This window comes from Centrocercus urophasianus, unplaced genomic scaffold (genome assembly GCF_019232065.1).
Source record: "Centrocercus urophasianus isolate 14NV4802_14NV808 unplaced genomic scaffold, USGS_Curo_1.0 seq_15, whole genome shotgun sequence".
Taxonomy (NCBI): Eukaryota; Metazoa; Chordata; class Aves; order Galliformes; family Phasianidae; genus Centrocercus; species Centrocercus urophasianus.
In genome coordinates, this window is record NW_024884697.1 from 9,465,365 (window position 1) to 9,489,339 (window position 23,975).

The 23,975-nt window shown below is 38.0% G+C and overlaps 1 protein-coding gene across 2 annotated transcripts in view; it reads left to right on the plus strand.

Annotated features, from left to right (window-relative positions):
• The first annotated feature begins 3,110 nt into the window (after positions 1-3,110).
• Positions 3,111-23,975, plus strand: part of SEMA3C (semaphorin 3C) — a 119,447-nt gene continuing 98,582 nt past the window's right edge. The window contains exons 1-2 of one of the 2 annotated variants that reach the window (XM_042815741.1): positions 3,111-3,316; positions 6,554-6,694. In XM_042815741.1, the coding sequence (XP_042671675.1) occupies positions 6,592-6,694 (103 nt within the window). In that variant the 5' untranslated portion in view covers positions 3,111-3,316; positions 6,554-6,591. Of the gene's footprint in view, positions 3,317-3,340; positions 3,460-6,553; positions 6,695-23,975 lie in introns of those variants that run through there. The other variant, XM_042815742.1, reaches the window with a different exon arrangement.

A 23,975-nucleotide genomic window follows, 5' to 3' on the forward strand; every position in this document is an offset into this window, starting at 1 on the left:
GGACTGACTCTGTGCTGTCACATGTGATGCCACCTGGAGTAACTGCATGCAGTTGTAAAACCCATATGCAACTCAAATCAGGACAAGAAGCAAAACCTACAGCCTGCTTTGTGAATATATCAATAATTAAAAATCAGCTACAAAGCTGAATTGAACTTAATTGTCCTCATCTCCATGTTAGCCAGAAAAATACGCAGCCTGGAAAGCAAGTGTCTTGCATACTTTTCATTTCACTCATAGGGCTTATTCGTGCCAGTAGATATTGAAACCCCACCTCATGGTTTGGAAAAGTAATTTCCATTCCATGAGTTTTGCTTGAAGCTAATGCATGCTATTAGAAAACATCTGAAGTAAAACTTTAACCATTTCACTCAGCCCAGCTGTGAAGTTCAAACTGCTTTTTAAAGTTAATTATCTTGCTCTGACCTGCACATATGCACGTTAAATACAAATAAATCTATATGGCATGCTTATTCATGTCTCAATTTGCTTTTTGTTTTTAAAATTAGCATACTCTTGATTTGCCTAACAGATATACAAGTATGATGGTATCTCACAGATTAAAGTTTTGTGTTTGTCTCTTTGTAGTTCTTTCACTATTTTATAAAATTCAAAGTCCTTGAGGGAGTGTCGGAAATCCCCATAATTTTCTTCAATGTTCTATTTTACCTTTTTATCTCTGATATAGCTAGCACATTTGAAAAAGAAATGCAGATAGCCAGATGACTCCCTGGTATTCATATATACCAAAGTACAGACAAATGCAAGTGACTTGAACTAATGCTGACATTGATTCATGCCTGAGTGCTTTGTTGTCTTTTCCTAAGGATGCCTTATTAGGAACATGTGTTTGTGATCTTAACTACAAAATTTTTCTTCTGAACTTTGAGAAGAAAAAGTAGAACTGTCAAACTTTTTTTTTTTTTTTTTAAGGTTAAAACAAATATTTGAGAAGGATGGTTACAATCACCATAGTTTCCACTGCTGGTTATTTTGTAGTACCACTGTCCTTTGACTGGCATTGTCACCTACTACAATTCTTCTAAAAAATTCTACTGAAAGAGAGGTTATTTCATATCTTTGCTTTGTGGTTTTCTGAGCACTCTCCTCTGAATCAGCCAGCACAGACAACAGCAAGAGAGAATATAGAGTTAGCTGATTCACTCCTGGTGCTTGGTGTGGTGATCTCTAATTGCATTTAGTTGTGGGGATTTTCCAAAGCAGACAAGTGACTTCTCCTCTTGCCAGGTTGCTGCTGTCAGATTTTGGACATTACCACACCTCAAGAGTGCGCAGCATCATGTTCACACCACCCAGCCATTAAATGAACAAGCTCACTGGTGGTTTAGTTTAACAGCTCATTCATTTTGTCATGGTTTCCCTGTATTAAACAGAACTAGAACAAAAACAACAGAGATCTGGAGAGTTTAGTTCACTTGGTGGCATCATCTGGTCTGTCCTCAAAGTGTGATATGAAGTGAGTAAAGCTTTGCAAAATTCTGAACTCCATTCTTTTTGAGAATCAGCTGTAAATCTGATGCTTCACTCGAGCGGAAGAAACATCCCATACATTCAGGTTCTGAGATTATGATGTCTCATAATGCAGTAGTCTCTTGTTGAGGAAAACACTGATGTTTGCCTGGCACAGAAACCTGGGGAAGAAACTTTCTGAATAGTGTGACTCCAGTACATGCAAGTGAGCTTTCACAAAGTGGTTTGTATACTGACTACAAAGACATCCAAGTCATGGACTAAACTTGCTCAGTAAGGGCAGTGTACTGTGGTTACAAAGCACTAGTATTATTAGCTGTTTTAGTTAGTATGGCTAGACTGTAACAGCTGGAAACAAAGCTGTAACTTGAATGTGGGCACTGATTCACTTTGAGTCCTTGTTTACTTGTTAACATATTTCTGCCTGTAGGACAAGCCTCCATAATGGGACAAGGCTCCATAAGTATTCAGAAGTAGTGCTGCAATAGCATTCAGCTGTGCAACCCTCATCTAGATTACTGAACACTTTCCCTTGCAAAAGTGGAAATCTTGATTCAGAAGCATTCATCCCAAATGTCAAACCAAAACAGAATATACTCAAAAAAGAAAGAGAAAAAAAAAAAAAAAAAAAAAAGCCCAAAATATTAAGGAAAACCTTTCCACAGGCCTTGGCTATAAAATAGCCCAGAATCCAAATACAACTGTTTGGAACATCCTAGTGGCTTTTGGAGAGATGCTACAATTTCCATTTTCAAAACATCTTGGTTAAATGTTCAAGTGTCTGCTCCCTGACTGCAAAAACCCCACGGAAATAAATAAATAAACACATAAACCGAACAACAACAAAACCAGAAAGTCTGCAAGAGGTAACATTCAGGACCTCAGGCAAAACCGAGCCGCTCCCTGCCTCCCGAACTGGGGAAAAGAATCAGAAAGACAATGGAAAACTCCCGGTACAATCAGCGGGCTGAGCTACGAATCTAACTACTGCTAGAATGTTTTTTCGCTTGTTTGTTTGCTTTTTTTCTTAGTTCCAAATAGGGGAAATAATTCAGGGGAAAAAAAAAAAAAAAAAAAAAAAAAACAGAGAGAGAGAAAGACACCTCCCTGTCCGGCGCTGGGTATGACCTGGTTTCTTCCTCCCCACAACCCTGCTTCGTTCCCTCTCTTCACAGTGACATCTACCGGCCTGCCCCGAAGGCTGCCCCGCACCGTCCCGCTCGCAGCCCGGGGCCGCTCTCATCCGGCACGGAGCCAGCAGCGCTGCCGTCGGGGTACAGCGGCGGCTCCAGTTCGGCCCGCAGCACCGAGGGGAGGAAACTTTCTCAGCGAGTTTCTTCCCAGCGAGCTCCGCGGCTGCGCGACATACGCGGGTGCGAGCCGGCGGAGAAACTGGAGAGCAACCTGCTGCCACCTTTCTCCTGGGACGAGCCGGGTGCTGCTCCCTCAAAAGGCTTTTATTGCGTCCGGAACCCCCCCCGAGCGATCAGGCTGCGCGCCTACTCTGCGCTGCCGAGGGGAGCTTGGGGCGGGCCGGCGGCTCCACGTTCCGCGGGGTGTGGCCTCGGCATTATTTATGAGCTCCAGCCCCTATTTGCTCAGCTAATGATGCACCGCCGTGCCTTGCCTCTCAGCGCGGCGGCGAGGGCCGGGCAGCGCTGTAACTGGAAACCGGAGCCTTCACCGTCACCGCGCGGCCACTTTCCATTCACTTCTAGGTGCTTCATTGAGGGCTGGGGAGAAGCGCTCCCGGTGCCTTAGGATTATTTTACAAAGGAATTGGGAGTACCTTTGCTACCACGAGGAAGAGAGACTTTTCTTTATGGTTTGTTTTTATTTTATTTTATTCTATTTCTCCTCCTTACCATGAGCTAGGTTTGGAATTAAAACGTTCTGGTAACAGGAGTGGAGCTCATAAACTGATAGAAACCAGATAGAAATCTGTATTACTGGTTCCTTCAATAGCTGGTAAGCATGATTGGAAGTTCTCTTTCTCTGCTGTAATAAATGTGAAATGTGTTTGATATTTGAGTTTCCCTGCCGTTCGCAGATACTTTAAGTAATATTTTCTGGATTAGCATAGCCTGGATTTGAGGTTTTCCTTTTTATTCCTTTCTTTCTTTTCTTCTGGTGAGTGGTTTTCCTTGTGGGATGTCAGGCTAAGAGTGAGGCTGCAGCAGATGACACCTGCACAGCACTTATGGCAAGGCTGCGTAATACTTTCCAAAGCAAAGCTGTATGCTGGGAGCAACCTCTGTGACAGGAAAGCTTCAGCACTTCAGTAGCGGTTTGCTGGTTTGTTTACAGCTTGAGTAAGGTCTAACAGCAGACATGGACAGAAATGGAGTTGCTTTTTGCTTTTTGTTTGTCCAAAAAGATTATTTAAGAGGACTTGAAAAGATTTGAGGTCTGTGTGTTGTCAGCGCAGGTCATGTGCATGGGACGTGCTGAATATAGTATCATGACTTACTGAGATAAATTCAGAGCTGGGATATAAGCCCAAATAGGCTTCAAACCTGCTATGAGTTTGTGCTCAGTTACTAGATGTGTAAATCTCTGAAATGTACCTTACTGCCATTAGGTTACTGACATGTCAGACACCCTGAGATACCTCTGTGGCACTGTATGCATTTACTATTTATGTGTCTAACAGCTGGGTAGGAACCATGCTGCTTACAGCCTCGATCTTACATTTGCCTGTCACTTCTGTGTGAACAGTGAAGATGTGTGATTTGAGCAATGAAATGTAGTAATGTTTCAGTCCTGTAGCTGATTGCGCTGGAGTTGGCAGGAGGTATGAGAGTGGGAAGGAAAGAGTGCTGAAAGGTTTGTTTTTTATTAGTATTATTTCTTACAGTATCATTTAAGAGAAGACAGAAAGTCATATGCTTGTTCCTCTGACTTTTCATCTCTACTGCAAAGAAAGCAAAGTGCTACTACTGTAAAATACTAATCCCACTGCATCTCTTAAATCACATGTTCAGTGTGATTGGCTATTTGTTTTGGCCTGACAAAGCAATCTTATCAGGATTTAATGGCCTCTCTCTCTATTAGAAGAGGGCTAAGTTAAAGGATATCCCATGAGCTGGTTGCAAGGTTTTGAATTTAAAGCCCACAAAGCAGCATTAATGTTGGAGTTCATGCAGCTTGTTTAAGAATTATTCTTGGCAAAAGTCTTCAGCTATCATTTTATTAGTTAACAGACCTTTAGAAATAATTTGGAAGTGGGCCATGATGAATATGTTTCTTCTGTAGACCAGATCTGTATCTGGAAAATTTCTGACACCAGTGTTTGTGTCAATTAGCAGAGTGGTAGCATTACTTGGTCTGAATGCATGTCTCAGTACTCTAGAGCTAACTGGGAAGGGCAGGGTACAGTATGGGCTACAGAGTTGTTCCCTCCTGTATGCTCTCTTCATTCCACACCAACTTACTGTGAAAGTCTAATGCAGAGAGAAGCCTTTAAAAATGAATTACAGTGCATGGATAGGGAATGACAGAGCTGGTAATTGAGATGGAGCTTTTACATCTTAGTGATGTGGATCCAGCCTGAACTGGTGCTGACCTAAAGTCGTTCCTGTCTGATAGATGGTTCCTGCCATGATGGGATGGTTACAGCCAGTTCTTTTAGAAAAGGTTTGAATCACAGAAGAGACTCAGTGAACAAAGATGTAGAAATATTGTCTTCCACTGGAGGGACTGCAGTGCTAGAGCTGAGGTAAAGAAGTGTCAAGTGGTTGCACAGGCAGCAACACTCTTCATTAAAAAAATATGTAGACTTCAAAGGTATCTTCTGGCCTTTGGAGTTGTGCTTTTCAAGGTGGTGCCATTTGCTATAGAACTAAATATATCACCTGATCAGCCAGTAGATAGTGTCCAGTAGAAAGGCTGTTAATGCAAAAAAAAAAAAAAAAAAAAAAAAAAAAAAGCTTATATATAATATATATATTTATAATATACATAATATAATATTATATATACATATAAAGACCAGGCTGAGCTGAAGAAAATCATGGACACCATGATCAAAGTTCTCAGAAGTAAAATAAAATCTGAACATCACAATTTTTGGAGAGATGCAGTTTAGGAACATCATAGATACATAGTATTCAGTTACTAATATTTGGATTTTATGGGTTTAGTCCAAAGTCAACTGGAATTGGTAGGAAAGTGACACTGATTCCAGTGAGCTATGCCCATTGCGAGTCTTCCTGACCTGTGAAATGGTTGCAGATTTGGTTTGGAATGTTTTCTTTTCTCTGAAGAGCTCAGTGTTCTCAACAGCTTCCCCCTATAAAATGAATGTAGATTCAGCAGATGTATATGAGGAGTAGCCCAAGTATCAAGTGTTTACACACTGTCCAACTCAGGGCAATTTTAGTGCTCTGTAAAGGCCTAAGAGAGAAACTAAGTGTCCCAAAAGGAGCTAGACCAAAAAGCAAATGTTGATTAATAGTTTAAAGCATGTTGAAATACTTTTGGTTTCAGTGCTTTTGAGATTAGTGACGTACACATTCAGGATTTCATCTTAGAAGAGGGTATAGAGGGCTATTAGAGCACTCAACTCAAACTCAAAACTCATTTCCAAATGCCTTTGATTTCAAATGTTTAAAAAAAAAAAAAAAAAAAAAAAAATCAAAATCAAATATGATGTTAACTAAGGCAAGAGGTCTAAAAATATCAGCCAGCTTTTTATTCATGAAACTTTATCTCCTGTCCTTGCTTTGCTCTGCCTTGACATTTAGTATAATTATTTTTCCAGCAGGTGGAATTGTCTTTATTTAAATAATCTGAATCTAATGCTGTAGTCTTCTGTAGCCAAAACTAGGGCTCTGCAGGTTTGTTCTAACAGCAGAGAGCTCTTATTGTGCCAGCACAGAGCACAGCTGGAGAATACCATTTTCAGATCTATAAAGAAAAAACAGAAGTGCTCTACCTCCTTCATGTTATCGTATATTATGGCATCAGATGGGAGAGCATTTTAGCACAGATTGTTCTTTAGTGCTGTCTGTGCTCCACAAAACTATGTAACAACATGTAATGCCAGTTTTTTTTCTTTCAGGTTTCATTTCTTGGATATTAAGTTGCAAATCTGAAGAGATGGCATTTCTTGTACTGCACGTGGTGATTGGGATATTTATTTACTTTAGCAGTGTAAAAGGATCTTCCCAGCCTCAAGCAAGGGTGTTTTTAACATTCAATGGTAAGAAAAAAGAAAAACATTCTTATGTTGTGATCGTCATTTTCATCTTCACCTTCAATTAAATAACTAAGTAGTAATTGTGTATTTAGTCTGTGCCCACAATTAGCTATTTTTGGTTTGTGTTGTTGAGGTACTTGTCAATCTAAATTTGATTATCTCCTGAAGTTCATTTCTCCTTATGCATATATCCCTTTTCTTTATTTGAAATAATAATCCCTTTCCTTTATTAGAAGTTATTATGTCTTGGGAACAACTAAAGATTTTATTTCTTTTTTTCTTTTCTTTCTTTTTTTTTTTTTTTTTTTTTTTTTTTAATAGAAAATGTATGTGAGCTACATGACATGTAATAGAAATCATTAAAAAGTTTAGTTACTTTCACTTGGTACCCAGCTGAACATGTTTAAACTCTAAAAATGAAGCTGCTTGAAGGTCGACTAAGATAGCATCACAATTCTTGGAGAGATGCAGTTTATGAGCATCATAGATACATAGTTTTCAGTTACTAATATTTGGGTTTTATGGGTTTAGTCCAAAGTCAACTGGAATTGGTAGGAAAGTGACAGTCTTTGGCAACACAGAGATTTTTGTGCTCTTGATAATATACGTTGGATGTACTTAGATTTCAAATCATGGAATTCTGCATTCTGTGCACAAGTAATTGGAATAATTGAAAAATGTGTATTTACTTCTGAAGTGATGAGCAGCACATTATTAATCTGATTATTTTAATAATACTTTAATAGCAAGGTAGCTTATTCTTCTAGCATTAAGCCCACCTTTAAATGCTGATTTTAGTCATGGTGTGGTACTTAGCCACCACTCAAGAATGTGTGTGTCCTTTGGGCTTCTGTTAAATTTGAGCAGAATTTTGCTTTCTTCAACCCTTTCCATATTCTGGGATTGTCTCTGAGGCATGATGGCTCAATGCTCCCTGCACTGATAGGTTCTACTAGGATGATCTGTATGGTTTGTGAGCATGAGGCTGTCCTGCAGCTGCCATGCCTTGCCATGGGTATAGTCTGCATGCTCTGATCAATCTTTGAAGTACCATTTTGACAATTGCTGTAGTTAGGAAGTAGTTCAAATTGCTATTCACAGCAATGGTTATAACTATGTACTCTTGGGTCAGAGAGGTAATGGAATGAGGCCTGCCAAGTTGGACCTTTTGCAAACTAGAATGCCTTACGGTTGTTCAGTCTATGTAAGTGTAGGGCCCTACGTGTTTGAGCTCAGTAGGTGTTTATAGGCACGGTTCCAGTAAAAACAGTGGTAAAACTGATGTTCCAAGAGGGTGCTGCCAAATGAAGAAGCAGGTGGGAATTTCCTTTCCTTGTGAAAGTAATGGTGATTAAATGTAAATGATACTGATTCTACACAAATCAATCCAGAAGCAAATTTGGACACAATTATGTGCTGCACTTGCAGGCCTGCCACAGTTATATGAAGTAGGCTGGTTCAGAGTTGCATATTCTGTCCACAGTAGCCTTGACAATAATCCAGGTTTCTCCTGATCTCCTGTTGGAGGTAGGAAGCACTCAGGTTTTTCCCATTTAGTCCTGTGAAAGAATTGTAGTGAGGGGAAAGTGGGTTTAGCCTGGACTTAAAGAGATTGGTGTTTCATCCTGAAACACAGTGCTACATGTAGTAGAGGGGAGGAAGAAAAGTTTAGGGATTCAAGAAAAAAATAATGACCAGGTAAATTGAAACCTGAGTTTGAAAGGAGGTTGTTTGTTCTTCCTCTGAAAGGAGCTGTGTGAATTCTGTGTCACAGAGAGGTGCATTGATTACAGATTAATCCTACAGTATCTCATACACGAGTTGCATGGTTTGTTCCATGGCCTTGTTTTTTGAAGCAGTGCTTTGCATGAGTAGAACTGAGAATCTTTTTCAGTGAAAGTAGAAAGTATTAACTAAACATAGTGATACTTGCTGATTTTCTTTAAATGGACATTTAAATTTCCCTAATACTTATATCAGAATTCAGACTTTTTCCTGAAGTGTGTGTGTGTGTGTGTGTGTGTGTGTGTGTGTGTGTATGTCTATAGTGTGTGTATATGTGTGTGTATGTATGTATATGTATATATATATATATATATATATATATATATATATATAATCTTCTATTTTTTGAAAGGGGTCTGTTAAAGACGTAGAAGAAATTACACAGGCATTTTATAATATGTCAAGTAATGTCTGAAATATAAGACTGATCTTTTCATACAGGATGAAAACAATAAGTTTATTTTTAAGCCTGATTTCCAGATGGTAAAGAAGAAATTTTTTTATGTGAAATGAGAGTTTGCAGGTTCTTGTGTACAACAAGATAATGGTCCTACCAGTAGTACTCACTGCTGTTCTATAAATCTTTATTTACAGAGATAGTAAAATAAGAGGAAAAAGGTAAAATGTATTGTTTCTCTAAATGTGATAACATAATTTTTCTCAGTATAAGCTGTTTCCTAGTTTATTTTTTCTAAATCACATAGAAATATCAAGTTATTGGCTGTCTCCATGTCCTGAGAAGTTGTCAGGTTTTTATGGAGAATTGTCACTCTTGTAAAGTGCATCATTTGGAAATAGAACTATAATTAGGGCTCCTTATGTTTTAAATGACATTAGACAATAAAGACAAGTCATTCAAGCTTAAGATACTTACATGATATTTTTCAAGTTCTGAATTGGATTTGGCTTGGTGTCAGTAATTACAATGCTTATGTTTTGGAGATAGAATGTGTACAGGAGGAGAAAATGAGTGACGCTTTTCAAAGCTAACCTGCTCCTTCAGGATCAAGTCAATTGAGCTTATTCACATCATGGCATTTCTCATGGGAAAATCCAGCAAGCATCTTGACCTATTCTGTTGTTCACCAAGAAAGATAAAAATGTGAATCATTTGAATCATGGACTGTTTTTCTCTTTATCATCTACTTCATTAAGAATCAACTGTAATTAAAAAGTAAGCCTGGGTAATACCTCAAGAGCCTGATAATAGGGATTTTGCAATTAACTTCAATGGGTGAAGGACTGCAACCCTAATTTCTATTTTTGAAATCAAAAGCATGGCCTCTTGTCTAATTAAAATGTAGTTCATGACTTAGCTGAGGTCGTTAAATGTGAGTCTGACATGAGTGTGTTACTTATTGCTGTCTGCACTCTGAGTGTCTTGAAAATTCCTGTGTCATGCAGAGCTCCCAGGCCTGATTTCTGTTTGCACTGTGCATAGCCATTCACTCACATAAAAGAAAACGTCATCTTGGAGCTGAGCTGCATGCTTACCACAGGTATATGCAGTTACATCCAGCACCAGACCTATAGAGAATCGGGTGACGGGGTTCTCAATTTGCTTGGAGTGATTTATCATAACTTAATTGGCCTGTTTAACAGTAATGGCTCAGGTCATCAATTTTGTGCTACATCTGAAGAGCTGCTTCAGCTGAAGAAAGGTGGCTCCAGCTTTTTCTGGTTCTTAAACTGCAAAGATGTGAAGTCTGTGGTGCAGCAGCTGCGATAATGTTGGAATTGTTTGTTGTGTTACGTTGAGCATGTGGGAGCTGGGGAACCTGGGATAGGGAGGGACTCAGCAAATGTCCCTACACCATTCCTCCTCCTACTTCTAGCTTCTTGCCTCATAATAGATCTTCCCAATCTGGTTAAATAACCCATCATAATTTTAAAAAACATAGTCTTTCTCCTTATAGCAAATGACTTATCTCTTTATGAACTATCAAGCAACATACCTCTATTTCTCCAATTACATATGTTTCTCCTTGTTGCTACATGTTTCTGAACAGACAACAGGGAGCTGTATCTCTTAGTGATATAGTGGCAAGCCTTTCTCAAGGCTAATGGGAGCATTATCATAATAACAGCAGAGTTATGAGATGCCAGGCTAGTTTCAAACTTTTTTGTTTCAGCTCACATTTACATTTTCAAACTTACTGAAAGCCCAGTGTGAGCTGGGTGTTGCTGCTTTAACATCAGGTTCTGAATCTGTCAAAGTATTTCCACTACTTATTTTTGAAAATATATTCAAGCCCATATTTGAACTTTGAATTTATACAGACACAAAATCAAGTGATAATTTCACAGTTTACTGGGAACATTTCATGCATTCCTACCTAAAGTGTCTGGCCAAGCTGATATTTCTCATGCAGATTCTCCCATTGTTTGCCATGAAAATTCCATAAGAGAAGTGGATCAAGGCTAATTTGCAGACTGTTTTGTTTCTCTTTTTGTCTTAAAATTACTAGAACACCTATAGCACTTTTAAGAAAGTATCAGTCAGCTTCACTAATGACAATTAAAAAGCATAAAATGTCACCAGAGCAACAGCAGCACACATTCAACTGTCAACATATTTAAAAAGATTTAATGCAACCCCTGTGGTTACCCTCAAGGAGAAATAAAGGAACTGAGAACCGTTTTCTTTGAGCTCTTGAGCAACAGCAGTACAACTTGTTTCTAAACAATCCCTCATTGTAATGTTAATGTTACCACAGTTAATAAAAAGTTCATTTATTATTTGGTGGACTTTGTGCTGATGACATTCTAGCAGGCAATGGTTTTTGCTTAAATAGTTGATTGAATATTTGATGGTGTCTGTGGAATAAAAGCTACTTGCAAAATGAAGAAAAGGAGTTGTTCGTTTCTCTTTTAAAGAGAGGAGAAAAAAAAAAAACATTGTTTTATTTTTTGATTTATTTATTTATTTATTTATTTTCCAGAACTTATCTAGAAATATCTTGACTGTATTTTTAGTGGCTAACATTTAGCAAATTCTGGGTGATATTTTCTCAGAAAGTTGTGGCTTTCACAGCTTAATAGATCTCAAATAATGCTGATTTACAAAGAGCTGAGCACTAAACGTGAAAATTCAATTCACTTGTTTAACACTGGGTTTCACACTGGAGATCTAGAAATTTAACTTATTGTTGAATATTGTCAACTAAAAATCTTCTCTTTAGCAGTGAGTATTGTTACACTGGGTATAACTGACAACTAAATCTTTGAGTTACGAAAGACAAGTAATTTACAAATTACAGTCTGAAGATAGCTTTTAGGTCTTTGTTTTTTTCTGTATATAGATTCTTTTACTGTTACAAATCAACAAGAAAGAGTGAGGGAAGAAAATGTATTCTATTGGTACTGTATCCTGTGTTAGATTGTATATGCTGGACTTCAGCTGTGAAAACTCATGTAATAAAGGTGAAATTATAGGCAATATTTGTTTTGTTGATTATAGTCTCTAAAAGTACCCTCATAGGACAACATAAATAAGAACACAGTCTTCTAGTAATTAATAATCAGGCCCCAGGTTTAAGGGAAAAGTTTATTAATGTAATCTATTCTTGGATGAACTAGTCATCTAAACTTTGTGAAGTCTGAGAAGACATGACTGTTCCTTGCATGCTAAGTCTAAGAACTTATTTACTCCCTTTAATCTCTTTCTTTTTCCCAGCTCATTCAATTTGAATCAGACCTGCATCTGATCCATCACTATTTGACTTCTTAGTGTAGAAAAATCATAACTTTCTTAGTGCATTTTTACAGATTCAGTGCATTATTAGCTGTCTCTACTTTTTGCAGAAGAAATAGTTACCCTGGACAATTCCACTGTCCTCTTGTTACATTTCTTCCTCGTGTTTTGTGTCTCAAGCAAATGCTTAAGTCTCTACATAGACTTATTGCCATTATTATACAACGCATCTTTTATGTTTTAAAAAAATGCAATGAGAGGGGAAAATGTCATAGACATTTCTAATAGCCTATCTTTTTTCAGAATTATTATCAGTTATAAGAGCTTCTCTGTGAGCTGTTTCCGCACTGGATGAGTTCACAGTGCTCTTTGATATGTGTTGTTGCATAAGCCTTTTTGTGTATCAGATATAATTAGTGATGTGACTCACAACAATTACTCATTTTATTGAAGTGCATTGACTGAGATGCTGGCATGAATAAATACATAAACCAAGACTTTATCCTGCCACTTGAACTGGCTGTTCCCTCAACATGTGTATTTTGTTCCTTTTGGTACCGCCTTTTCCGTTACACTCCTCAATAAGAAGACTAGGCACTCTTTCTTGGGGGAAAGGCCTTTGATAATGACAATTTTCCACTTCAGCGTGCAATCTCATCTTACATTCAGATGGTTGTGGCTGCAGCAAGCACTAGGTTAAAGGAAGGTTCTGTGTTTCCCCCTCTTCATCTAATTACAGAGTAGGGGCCTCAGGGATGCACCTGAGGTGTGAAAAATACTTCATTACCTGCAGGAGTCAGAAGTTCTGACACCCCACTGTGTGCAAGTAAAGATGTGTCTTTCCTGTAATGAAATGGAAGATAGTGATTAATGAAGGGCTTGCACTGTTAATTCTCCCTCCCTTCCCTTTGTACATCCATCCTTGTTCTTTTCAGAATTGGTACAGTTAGAGTATGAGAAAATGCTTTGCATTTGCATCACGATTTCATTCATCACTGACATGAATTCTTCGGAAAGCAGAAATCCTGCTTGTTAATATGCTGAAGATAAGACTGGAGATAAGGAGTGATAGCTCTGCCATGAAAAACCACCCTTTTTCTGGTGATAGGACCATCATGCCCTTCCAATTAATCTATTTTTCTCCTTATTCTTGTAAACATATGAGTAACTTTTTCTCCTTTATAAAATAATCTTTTTTTCCTTTTGTGGGTAAGATTGGTGGAGGTCACGTTTCCTTGCCATTTGGGAAATAGCTAATATATGGGATATTCCCAACTGCTTCTCTTATACAACAAATTATATATGCAAAAGTGTATTTTATGAATGTTCCTCCACACTTAATACCCCATATTACACTGGATTATTTTCAGAAATACAGTATAAATATTTTAAGACCTTAAAATAATTATATGTTCCAAGACAGCAATAATAACCAAAAAATAACATTTTGAAAAGCTGTCCAGCTACCATTATGTTTCAACTACAAGAAATTGCAATCCAGAGTATGACATCGTTATTTGAAATAAGTATTCTTCTAACCTCCACCCCTTCTCCATTCAACCAGCTTGACAGAAAAAATCTCTGAAACAGCATTTCAGCACTGCACAGCTCTTGTATACCATCAAATCACCATGAGATGAGAGGTAGCTCTATGAGAATCCTTTGGGGCTAAGGTCTTAATCCTCTCAAAAATAAAATTTGGCCACTTCCTAGAATTTGTAATACTTCCTTGCTCTTTTCAAGTGTGATATAGCGTTTTTAATGATCTCAGTTAGCTTGAGGAAGGAAGAAGGTTTTATTGTTATTATCATCACTTGGGGGCTGTAAGTAGATACTTCATAAAAACATACCGTTTTTATGAGAAGATTTTACTTTTAGTTCAAATCTCAAGTGCAAATACATTTTTTGGAAATGCAGCATGTAGAAACAGTTTGAAGTGAATACCCAAACTTTTGAACTGTCTGCTTAACCTGGCTTACTACTCTGGGATAAATGATTGCTTCACCTAAATTATCTTTTAGATTATGAATGAGGAGACATCACAGTCACACTGGGTTGCCAAGTTGCTTAATGGAAAAACAAAACATCTCTTGGCAATTACTTAAAGAAAAAAGAAAAAATGTTGAAAGGAATCTGAAGCCAAATTCTTTAATTAAAGGCATCATTTTCAGCCATTAAAAGGGTCAGATTGGCATAGTGAGATGAAGAAAAAGGAATTATCTTCAGTCACACAGTAAATGTGTGACATATTAAAACTTTCAGCTATCTTCCATATAATGTGAAAAAAATTACTGATCAGCTGTGCTTGTTTCTTAGTTGTTTTTTTTCTTTTGCTTCATAATATCATTTCCCTTTACCTTCTAAATAATATCATCAATATATCTAATATCATTTACCTTTACCTTACCTACCTACTAAAAAAATTTGTTTGCTTTTAAAAAACTTCAAGTTATGCAGAATAAATCAATTTATGTCAGCAGAGAATCAATTCATTTAGGCACATATTTTTTCTCTTTCAACATCTGGGTAAATCAGGTTATACATCTCAGCCACCTAGCTTAAAGGTGCTGCAGTGTTAGATTTACAGGGACAAAGGAAATCAGTGGGGCAAGTATATGACTGCAGTTCATTTTCTTTCCTTCTCACATAACAGACCAAGAAGGCAAAGTTTTGAATGACAGCAGAAGATAGATTTCATGGTCTATATGTGCATGATGATTAATAGCACAACAGAAAATAGAGGGAAAAGCAGTGGGATAGATGTATTCATAATCCTGAAGTAGTTTGTCTTTAATTCAAAAAAAGGTATGTGTATTCAAAGCACCACACATACACATCTCAGTGCATATGATGTTTTCTGGTTTTTATCCCAAACATTCGTGTGAACCTAAAAGTGACAGAAATTCCTTGAAAACAACTATTGATCTCAGAAGAGAACAAGATTGTAATTTCCTTGTCCTCTACTGAGCCCCAGCTACTCAGGAATGAAACATGTTTTCTTTGGAATCACTGGTCACATTTTGACTTTTCTGGTGCATTTCAGAGGCACAGGATAGTTCATAACACATTCAGTTTTCTACTGTTTAGAATTTCCACTTCTAAAATAACCAGCCTGCATACTTGCCATTGCAATTCGGTGAGACAGTCTCTGTGTTAAAATGTTGAGTGTTCTTACAAGCCACAAGATCACACTAGTACACAAAAACGTAAACACTTAGATCTTCAGAATAACACTTTCCATTTTTTTAATATCAACCAATTAAGATTTTCAAGGAGAGGCCTGGCATTTTTTCAAAAATTTACTTTTTGATGCCTGAAAAGGATTTAGTTGGCATGGAGAACTGATCCTGGGCTTAAACTTTTTGATGGCTTCACTGTGAACACAGCTGGAATTTTTTAAGCTGATTCTGTTAAAAACCCACTTCCTGCCACTGTTGAAAATAATGCACCACCTATTTTTTTCTTCCCTAAAGCAGATAAACCTGCAGCAAAGACAAAAGAGTTTAAAGGCCTTGTGAGGTATTTTGTTGCATTTTGTGTTAAAGAAAGAAAGGTATGCATGCTTGACAATGAAGTATGAAAAGGACTACATTTGTGAAGTCGTTACTTCAGATTTAACATCATCTTTATAGTTTTAGTAAGTCCCTTTTCAATGGGAAGGTCGCCAGTCATTCATTTTTCTTGTAGCAATCTCATTTTCTTTATGGATGCATGTAAGTGGATACTTCAAAAATAATTTATAAAAGTACATTAGAAGAAGAATCAAATGTCAGTGATCTTTATTTCACTAGATGTTTTTCAAACTCTATCCTGAACTTAGGTCCCTAAATGTGTTCTTAAGCTCACACAGGCAGCTGAAAGTCTATTCCTGAAGTGGTAAAACTGCATGAAAATGCAAAAATAATTTGAAACTTTCAGGTGTGGTCAAGTACATCACTGTCTGCACTGGCACTGTTTAGAAAATGAAAGTGGAAAGTTACAAATCTGGCCACCATGGTTCGGCCCGCCAGCCACGGCCAGGAAACAATGGGTTTTTATCTGGTCCCATCTTTTTCTTTGAGAGAGGGGAGCGTCTTGCTTGGCACTGTATATTTCTTCAGCAGATAAATTCTTCCTGCTGCAACTACATCACAACGGGCAGTGACTTCATGAAACAACAGTGTGGTGCTATGGAAGGGAAAAGTTGTAAGTCTAGCTGCACTTGTATGTATGTATGTACTCAGCTGGACCAGTTAAAGCTTCTTCTATGTCCACTTCAGTAAAAGCAAGCTCTGGGGGAGAGAGGTAAGGACAGGAATTTGGCATCTCCCACAGCAGCTGGGGAGAGCAGACCACCCTGATGCTGGGACTCTGAAAAGAGTTTTATGGAGGAAGGTTGTGCCAGCTGAATCAATACTGGAACAGGTTTCATAGTTGCAGTGGCAGTTTACTTAGTTGTGTTTGTGGGTCTTCTAATTAAATTAAACAATTAATTGAAAAAAATACTTGAGTTGGTTTTGTTTGTAGGTGGAGAAATCTGCCACAGATGATAACTTAAGTGCCATTTACTTCTTCAAAAAATACCAACAAAAAGGTACAGTTCATTCTAGATTCTCAGGATGTCATTACCAAAGCACTCTCCCTTGTAAGAGCACTCCAGATAAATTCAGCAATGCTGTTTAGTGATGAGATTGCTCTCCATTATAAATTGTTATAGTCATGCTTCTATTGAGTGGTTTTTAATTGGTGTTAGTGTTGGGGCTAGACACTGAATGCTGATTATGAGGGAGCCTGACCTTCTCACAATGTAGATTTCTTCCAGGCCGCCAAAGCAAGGAGATGTTCACCTGATTTTTCTCGAAGGCTGGCAGTTACAGAAAATAAAATATTGAACTCTGGTGTGTTTAAAATGAGTTGCCAGCAAATATTTTTCTCTATTAACAGATGCACTTGCATACTTGGTTCCTCAATTACCTTGTCCCTATAGAGGTGAACAAATTCTACCTAGTCTTGTCCAAAAGGCAAGAACAGTTTTCACTCAGACTCTGATTGCTTTAAGGTTATTATCTTTCTTCATGGCGTTCTTGTGGCTATTGAAAGCTTCCCTGGGCAGTAAGAGAAAGCTCCCTTTCAAATAAGCCTGGATGTGAGAGAAAGCATCTAACATCTAAGATCAGCAAAACTTGAGATGGCATGTAACATCAATAAACTGCAGCACTCTGAATAAACAAGGTGGCCACTCACTGTTTACTGTTCTCTTTGATTATTTTTCCCGCCTTGTGCCTGTGATAGCCCCAACCTGTTTGCTGAGCAGCTGAAAATGAGCTTTGTCCGAAGTGGGTCTGATTCTTGACTGATAGAGATAGTTCCTATGTGGAAATGTGTGAGAGAGGAATTGCAGGTGTGGGACACTTTTGCTTGCAAGGGTCCTTTTGAGGAAAACTATCTCTCTAGAGACTAAGAGGCTGATGTAGCAGTCGCCTAGAGCATAGTGGCCTTAGGGAGAATACTCACAGGCACAAGAAGCTGGGATTAATTTACTCTGCTCGAGCTCACATTGTACAAGATGTATTCAGCTGCTGCAGAGGTAATCTCCAGCTTCTTTGAAGCTAACTTCAACTATCTAAAGATACTAGCTCTCTCATTTTTGTGTTGGAGAAAATATAAGTATTTATATCTTTAGGCTCAACTAGAAAGCAAAATATTCATTTTCTGTACAGAAGTTGAATATCGTTCTGACCTATTATGTGATTTATGTATTAAATTTTTTATGTAGTCATTTTAATTTGATATGATTTGTGGAGAGATCAGGGACAGACAATTGTTGTCTTTGCAAGCCCCCTCATAAGAGACAAAAAAATGGAAAAAACCCAGTGAGAGGCCATAGATATGTTACAAGGCTGCAACATGTGGTGTGTAGGGAGAGGCTGAGGCAGCTGTGTTAATTGAACCTGGTGAAGAGAAAGCTGAGGGGCATTTTCACTGCTGCCTCCAACTCTCTAATGGGAGACTATGAAGAGGGCAAATACAGGCACTTCTCAGAGATGCACAGTAGCAAGACATAAAGGTCACAAGTTTTAGCAAGCTATTTAGAAATAGTAACACTTTTTCATTTTTTAATTGTTATTGTTTTTTTGTGTTTTTTTTTTTCACTCTTGAAAGAGAATGGGCAGGCAAGCTATGAACTCTCCAGATATTTCAAATTTAGCTGGATGAGGTTCTGCGTAACCCCATCTCACCTTGGTAGTGAGTCCTGTTCTGAGTGGAGCAGCATAACCTTCATATGTCTGTTCCAACCTGTGGGCTTTGCACTTCTGGGATTTTATCAGTGTTCAGCAGGAGTGAGCATTAAGATGTTGGTATCAAGTTTGGCAGTGTGTCTGGGAGACTTAGCTTGTCTGGCAGTTCAGAAGAAGAAAAGTAACTTTCCTCAGAAAGGTCAGAAGTGTGACCCAAATGACCTGGCAGCCTGGGTGTCCACAGTGAAAGCTATAAACACTCTACATCAGGCATTCAGTTTTCTTTAGGAGACCTACTGCAAATTACTGCAGTAAAATGCGTGTTTGGAATCTTGTATGCTATGTGATTTCATTTCTTACAAATAAATGCATTACAGCTCCCTGGTCTAGAAGGGAAGAACGTGTACCTGTCTCTGGCTGAACAGCAAAGTATACAAATACCTCTTCTAATGAATGTTAATGAAGTCACAGATATGCTGCATTACATGAAATAATACAAAAGCAGTCTGTCAGATGATTCTGGCTGCATTTTCTTCATGTAGTCTCTTACCTGTCTTGTTTAAACAAGCAAAAAAAAAAAAAAAAAGATTGTCTTGTTACTTGTAGCACAATGAATAAAATTACTACATGTACTGATGTAGTACATAGAATGTAAATAAATGTGTAGGTGCAGGATTTTTTTATTATTATTTTTCAAAATTCTACCAAAATCCTTGTAAAATTAAAGTTAAATAAGTGACATTTCAAATTTGACAGTGTACCTTTGGTCTCAGAACAGATACTAGACCTTTTCTTACTTTGACATCTGGTTCCTGTTTATTTTCAACGTTTGTATCTGTACACATATATAACGTTGCATATAGAAGATAAATCAACTTTATATAGTACATACTGTGGTTGTGGAGGTACATGTGTCTACTTCAGGGAGATTTCTATACTACCTGATGTATTACATAGGTATGTAGGGAAAAAGTATGGAAAAATAATAATAAAACTGCAAACAGAGTAACTACCTGGCCACATCCTGTTTCATAGGCATATCATCTTAAATTTTATCAAGCTGTGGTATTTTGTTTTCAGTGGCTGAGCTTGTGAGATCAAGCTCTGTTCTTTAACAATGCAGACACAGTACATGCATACAAAAGTCTGGTAATGTAACACGCATTTTTTGAGCTTGATCTTTTCAATCATGTGATTGACATTGCATTTTTTTTGAATCTTTGAAAAAAAGCATAAAATGTATATTACTTGCTAAGCTGCCCAGACTTCCTCCAGGAAAGTTGCCTTAACATCTCAGAAGAGCAGTAATGGCCTCTGACTAACAGTTATTTAATGAAAATGCTCTATTTTCTCCATCTTTTATGGAATCACAGAATCATGCAGGTTGGGAGGGTCTTCCAGCGAGCCTCCTTCTCAAAGCAGGTCTGATGAGATCAAGGTGAGATCTCAGTGTTCTGGAAAGTGTCCGCTTCATGTTTGAGTAACTCCAAGGATACAGATCCCACAGCCTATCTGAGCAGCCAGTAATGGCTTTTTTTTATCCCCCTTTTAACTGATTGGATTATCCCATCTTCCAGAAGCTTCCCAGGAGGTCATTATGGACAGTTATAAGATTTTCTTTTTTCCTTCACTACTTAAACATGAGCAAACCCACTTCTTTCATCTCTCCTCGTATGCAATGTGCTCCAGAAATTTTGTGGGATTTTTTCCACTTAATTTTAGACTTAGAAAGTGATTCTTCCATTCCATTGCCAACCTATTAATTTTGGGAACTGCTCTCTATCTCTTAACCCTTATTCATGTGTATTTCTACATATAATATGAACAGTCTGACTTTATTCATATTTAAGATTCAATTTCATCAGTCATCATTTGAAATTGAGTAGGCTTGGAGTAAGAACCATGTATATGTGCGCGTTTGTAACTCTCATTAAGTTGTTCATTGTTCAGCTGGGGAAGAAAAAAGGAGTCTTTCATTGTCCCCAGTGGGTTTCATTAAGCTTTTGAGGTGGGTTTTTTGAGACTGTAGATAAATATGAGTGTTGTGCCCTCTAGTAGTTACTGAGTATTTCTTGAGGCCTGAGTATCATGAGGAAATAGCCTGCCAGCCACTTTCACAGAAGTTTTCTTAGAACTTTCTGAGGATACCTTTCAATCTCTGTGCATAAATCGATCTGTATAAGCAGTTAAATATGAAAAGCCTAATTATCCATTACCAGTTCCCTATTAATTTAAAATGTCTAATTCTTGTCATTGAAGGAACCCACAGCATTATGACACGTTGGTAATATCAAAATAGGATCATAAAAGATTTTAAATGAATTATAAACTAGAAAACATACTGATTCCTTGGTTTAAACTCCCCTTTGTGAAATAGATTTGTTCCCTGTGTGGTAAAGGACAGGTGGATTTTGTCTGAAAAGAAGTATTCGTTTTCATTTCATCTTTCTTAATCCTGAGGATAGCTGCTCAGATCCCACAGCCTTTTGAAAACATTAGCTTGATGCTTCCGTGAGCCTTCAAAAGGTCTGTGATTGAAAGCTTTCAGCAGCTGTTATCTACTATAATAAATACCAATGATAAGAAAAACCAGAAGATACATTTTGAAGAACAAATAAAACAATTTTCTTTCAAAATTGTTAGAAGAAAAAAAAATCCTTTCATGTTTTCCTCAATGATAGAAAACACCAACAAGATTGTTCCTGGATAAAGCAATGGCTCTTTTCCCTAGATAATGCTTGGGATCTGGGGGTCACAGTTCATAGCAAAATATGCCGCCTCTGTTTGCCCAGCTGCCACACCTTTTCTGCCTTGTCTCCAACACACGAGAAAGGAGACTGAAAGCAAGGTAAAGGGAATAACAGACTTAGTGTTGCTCTGCTTGTAGACCATAATACATGCAAATGGTTTTATAGGATTAAGCCTTTTTGCTTGTGTACATATGCCACCCGGACAGAAATTCTAACCTACTCTTTATGGTACATCAGTACTCAGCACAGGAAAGATGGTCTTGTGCTTTGATGTGGTCCTAGGCAGACAGTGACATGCATGGTGATCCAGAATGCTAGAGTAAGTCTTGCAAGATTATTATTATTATTATTATTATTATAACTGAAAACTGTTGCTCCAATGTAATCTGAGCTGTCCAGATACAGTAAGACCCCAGAAAGAAGCAAGCCAGAATGTCAATAACTAAGGAAACTCTTGAGGGGAAAAAAGGCACAGAAAGTCTGTTTCTTCTAGCTTCATTCTGAGTTCAATTTTATGGATACCGCACGCACACTCAAAACGAAGGCTATCTTACAAAACCTGGTGGTACAAAACTTAAAATAAATCAGTATTCATGTATGTGCCTTTAAACTGATGCATTTTAATTTTAAAGTAGTCCACAGATGTTTGTCCACAGCATACATGGTGTGAACCACTGCAATCTTTGTCTACTTTCTATGTTTTTGTGGAACTTTGACATAACACGAGAAAAACTAAAGACATTTGATTTAGGAAAAAGCAAACCTTCTGAAATCCAGTGATGTTAATGACCTTTGGATCATTACAGTATTTTCCAGTAGTATCGAAAAATCTACATTTTATCATTTTCCGTTGTAACAGAAGGCATGCTGTGAACAGTGATACATGACACTTCAGTGTTCTGGGTTTTTTTCTCCGTAAGAGAGTTTTCATCTTGCTAGTAAAAATTAGATTGAAATGAAATTAAAAAATAGAACAAAGATGCAGAAGGGTCTGAATGGCAAAACAGAGGAGCAACGGCTGAGCTCCCTGTGTTTGCTCAGCCCAGAGCAGAGGAGCCGGGGGAGGCCTGATGGCGGCTGCAGCTCCTCACAGGGGCAGCGCTGAGCTCTGCTCTGTGTGACAGCGACAGGGCCCGAAGGAACGGCATGGAGCTGTCAGGGGAGAGTCAGGTTGGACATCTTCACCAAAGGGTGGTTGGGCCTTGGAACAGCGTCCCCAGGGCAGCGATCATGGCACCAAGTTGCTAGAGTTCAAGAAGCGCCTGGACAAAGCTCTCAGATTTAGGTCTGATTTCTGGATGGTTGTCTGTGGAGCCAGGAGTTGAATTTGATGATACTTACCATTGAATCATAGAATCATAGAATAGCTCGGGTTGGAAGGGACCTCAAAGATCAACACATTCCAAGCCCCATGCCACAGGCAGGGTTGCCATCTGCTAGATCACATAGTAGATCAGACTGCCCAGGGCCCCACTCTTACGAGTCCCTTCCAACTTGGGATATTCTGTGATTCTACTATTTTTTCTTACATCCCTACTTCAACATAAAGAGTTCACCTCCTTCAGATGTTTCAAAGTCTGTGTAAGTGAAGTTGGCACTTAGAGCCCTGAGGACAGCCCTGGCTGATCCCTCGGGAACGACGGGAGTGTTACATATTTGCTGCTGTCCTTTTTTTCCCTGCCCATGCCAGTAATTGCCACGTTGTATTATTTATAGAGGCAACGTTGGTTTGTAGGTTTGTTGTCTCCTCTTTTCTCTTTAGCCACTACCCCACACAACTTTACTCAAGATTTTTGTTGAGGTTTGTCTGGTGGAGGCAGAATTAAAGATTTCTGTGTGCTTTGTTATCTTATGACAACTGGCAGCAACTAAAATGAGGTATGTCAAGCAACTGCTGCAAAAAGAAATCAGTAATTTACAAGTTCATACAAAGGTTAAGGAAACAGCACTTCCCTGTAATTGTGTTGCCTCATATTATTAATATTTTCATGTTTGAAAATATTTAATTTTCCTAATTGAGAAATCGAAATGTTACACCGCAGCTGAGAAGCAGGGGTGAAGTCAAAAGCAAAGCGCTATCACTTTCTCAGGAGAGCTGTTCTGACACCTGTGTTAGCTAGTGCGAATCATCTGGGGATGGATGGGCAGTGATAATTTATTTCTGTCTCTTCCCATTAAATATGTCTCGTATCTATCTCATTAAAGCTGTCTTTTTCCCATTATACCGAGAATAATAAGATTCTTCTGAATTGAACTAAGAGTAAGAACATTTCTCCTTGTATTTCAGGTGTTTAGTGGAAGAGAAAAAATAAAATCCAAATACTGGCCTTACTGGTTTGACTTTAGTTATGCAAAGTCAAAATGAAGTCAAGATTTTTCAAAATAAAAAGAGTAGGAAATATTTCAATATTTCAGAAGAAACATTAGATACCTAGAAATGTTTATAAACTTTCTAATACTGCTGGTACATATTTTGTGTTCATGCTGCCTCTTTATTCAATGAAATGTTGATAAAATAAAATTTCATAGTAATTGAGACTTGCAAATACTCAAGAAATGTAAGCACTGAGGGAGCAACCATAACCTCTACAAATGTAAAATGGAATTTCTGTGGCTGCAGAGTTTTTCTTCCTGCTCTGATCTTGACTTCTGTTAGTAGCTAGATCCATTTAGTCTTAAACAGTGCAACACATTGAAGAAACATTCACACGTTTCAGAACTATGGATCAGAAAGCTGATTATCTGCTCTGTAGACACAGTTTTAACAGAAGATGCTATGTGAAATCATACATTGTCTCACATAGTGGAATTCCTACTTTCTGCACCCTTCTAAGCCC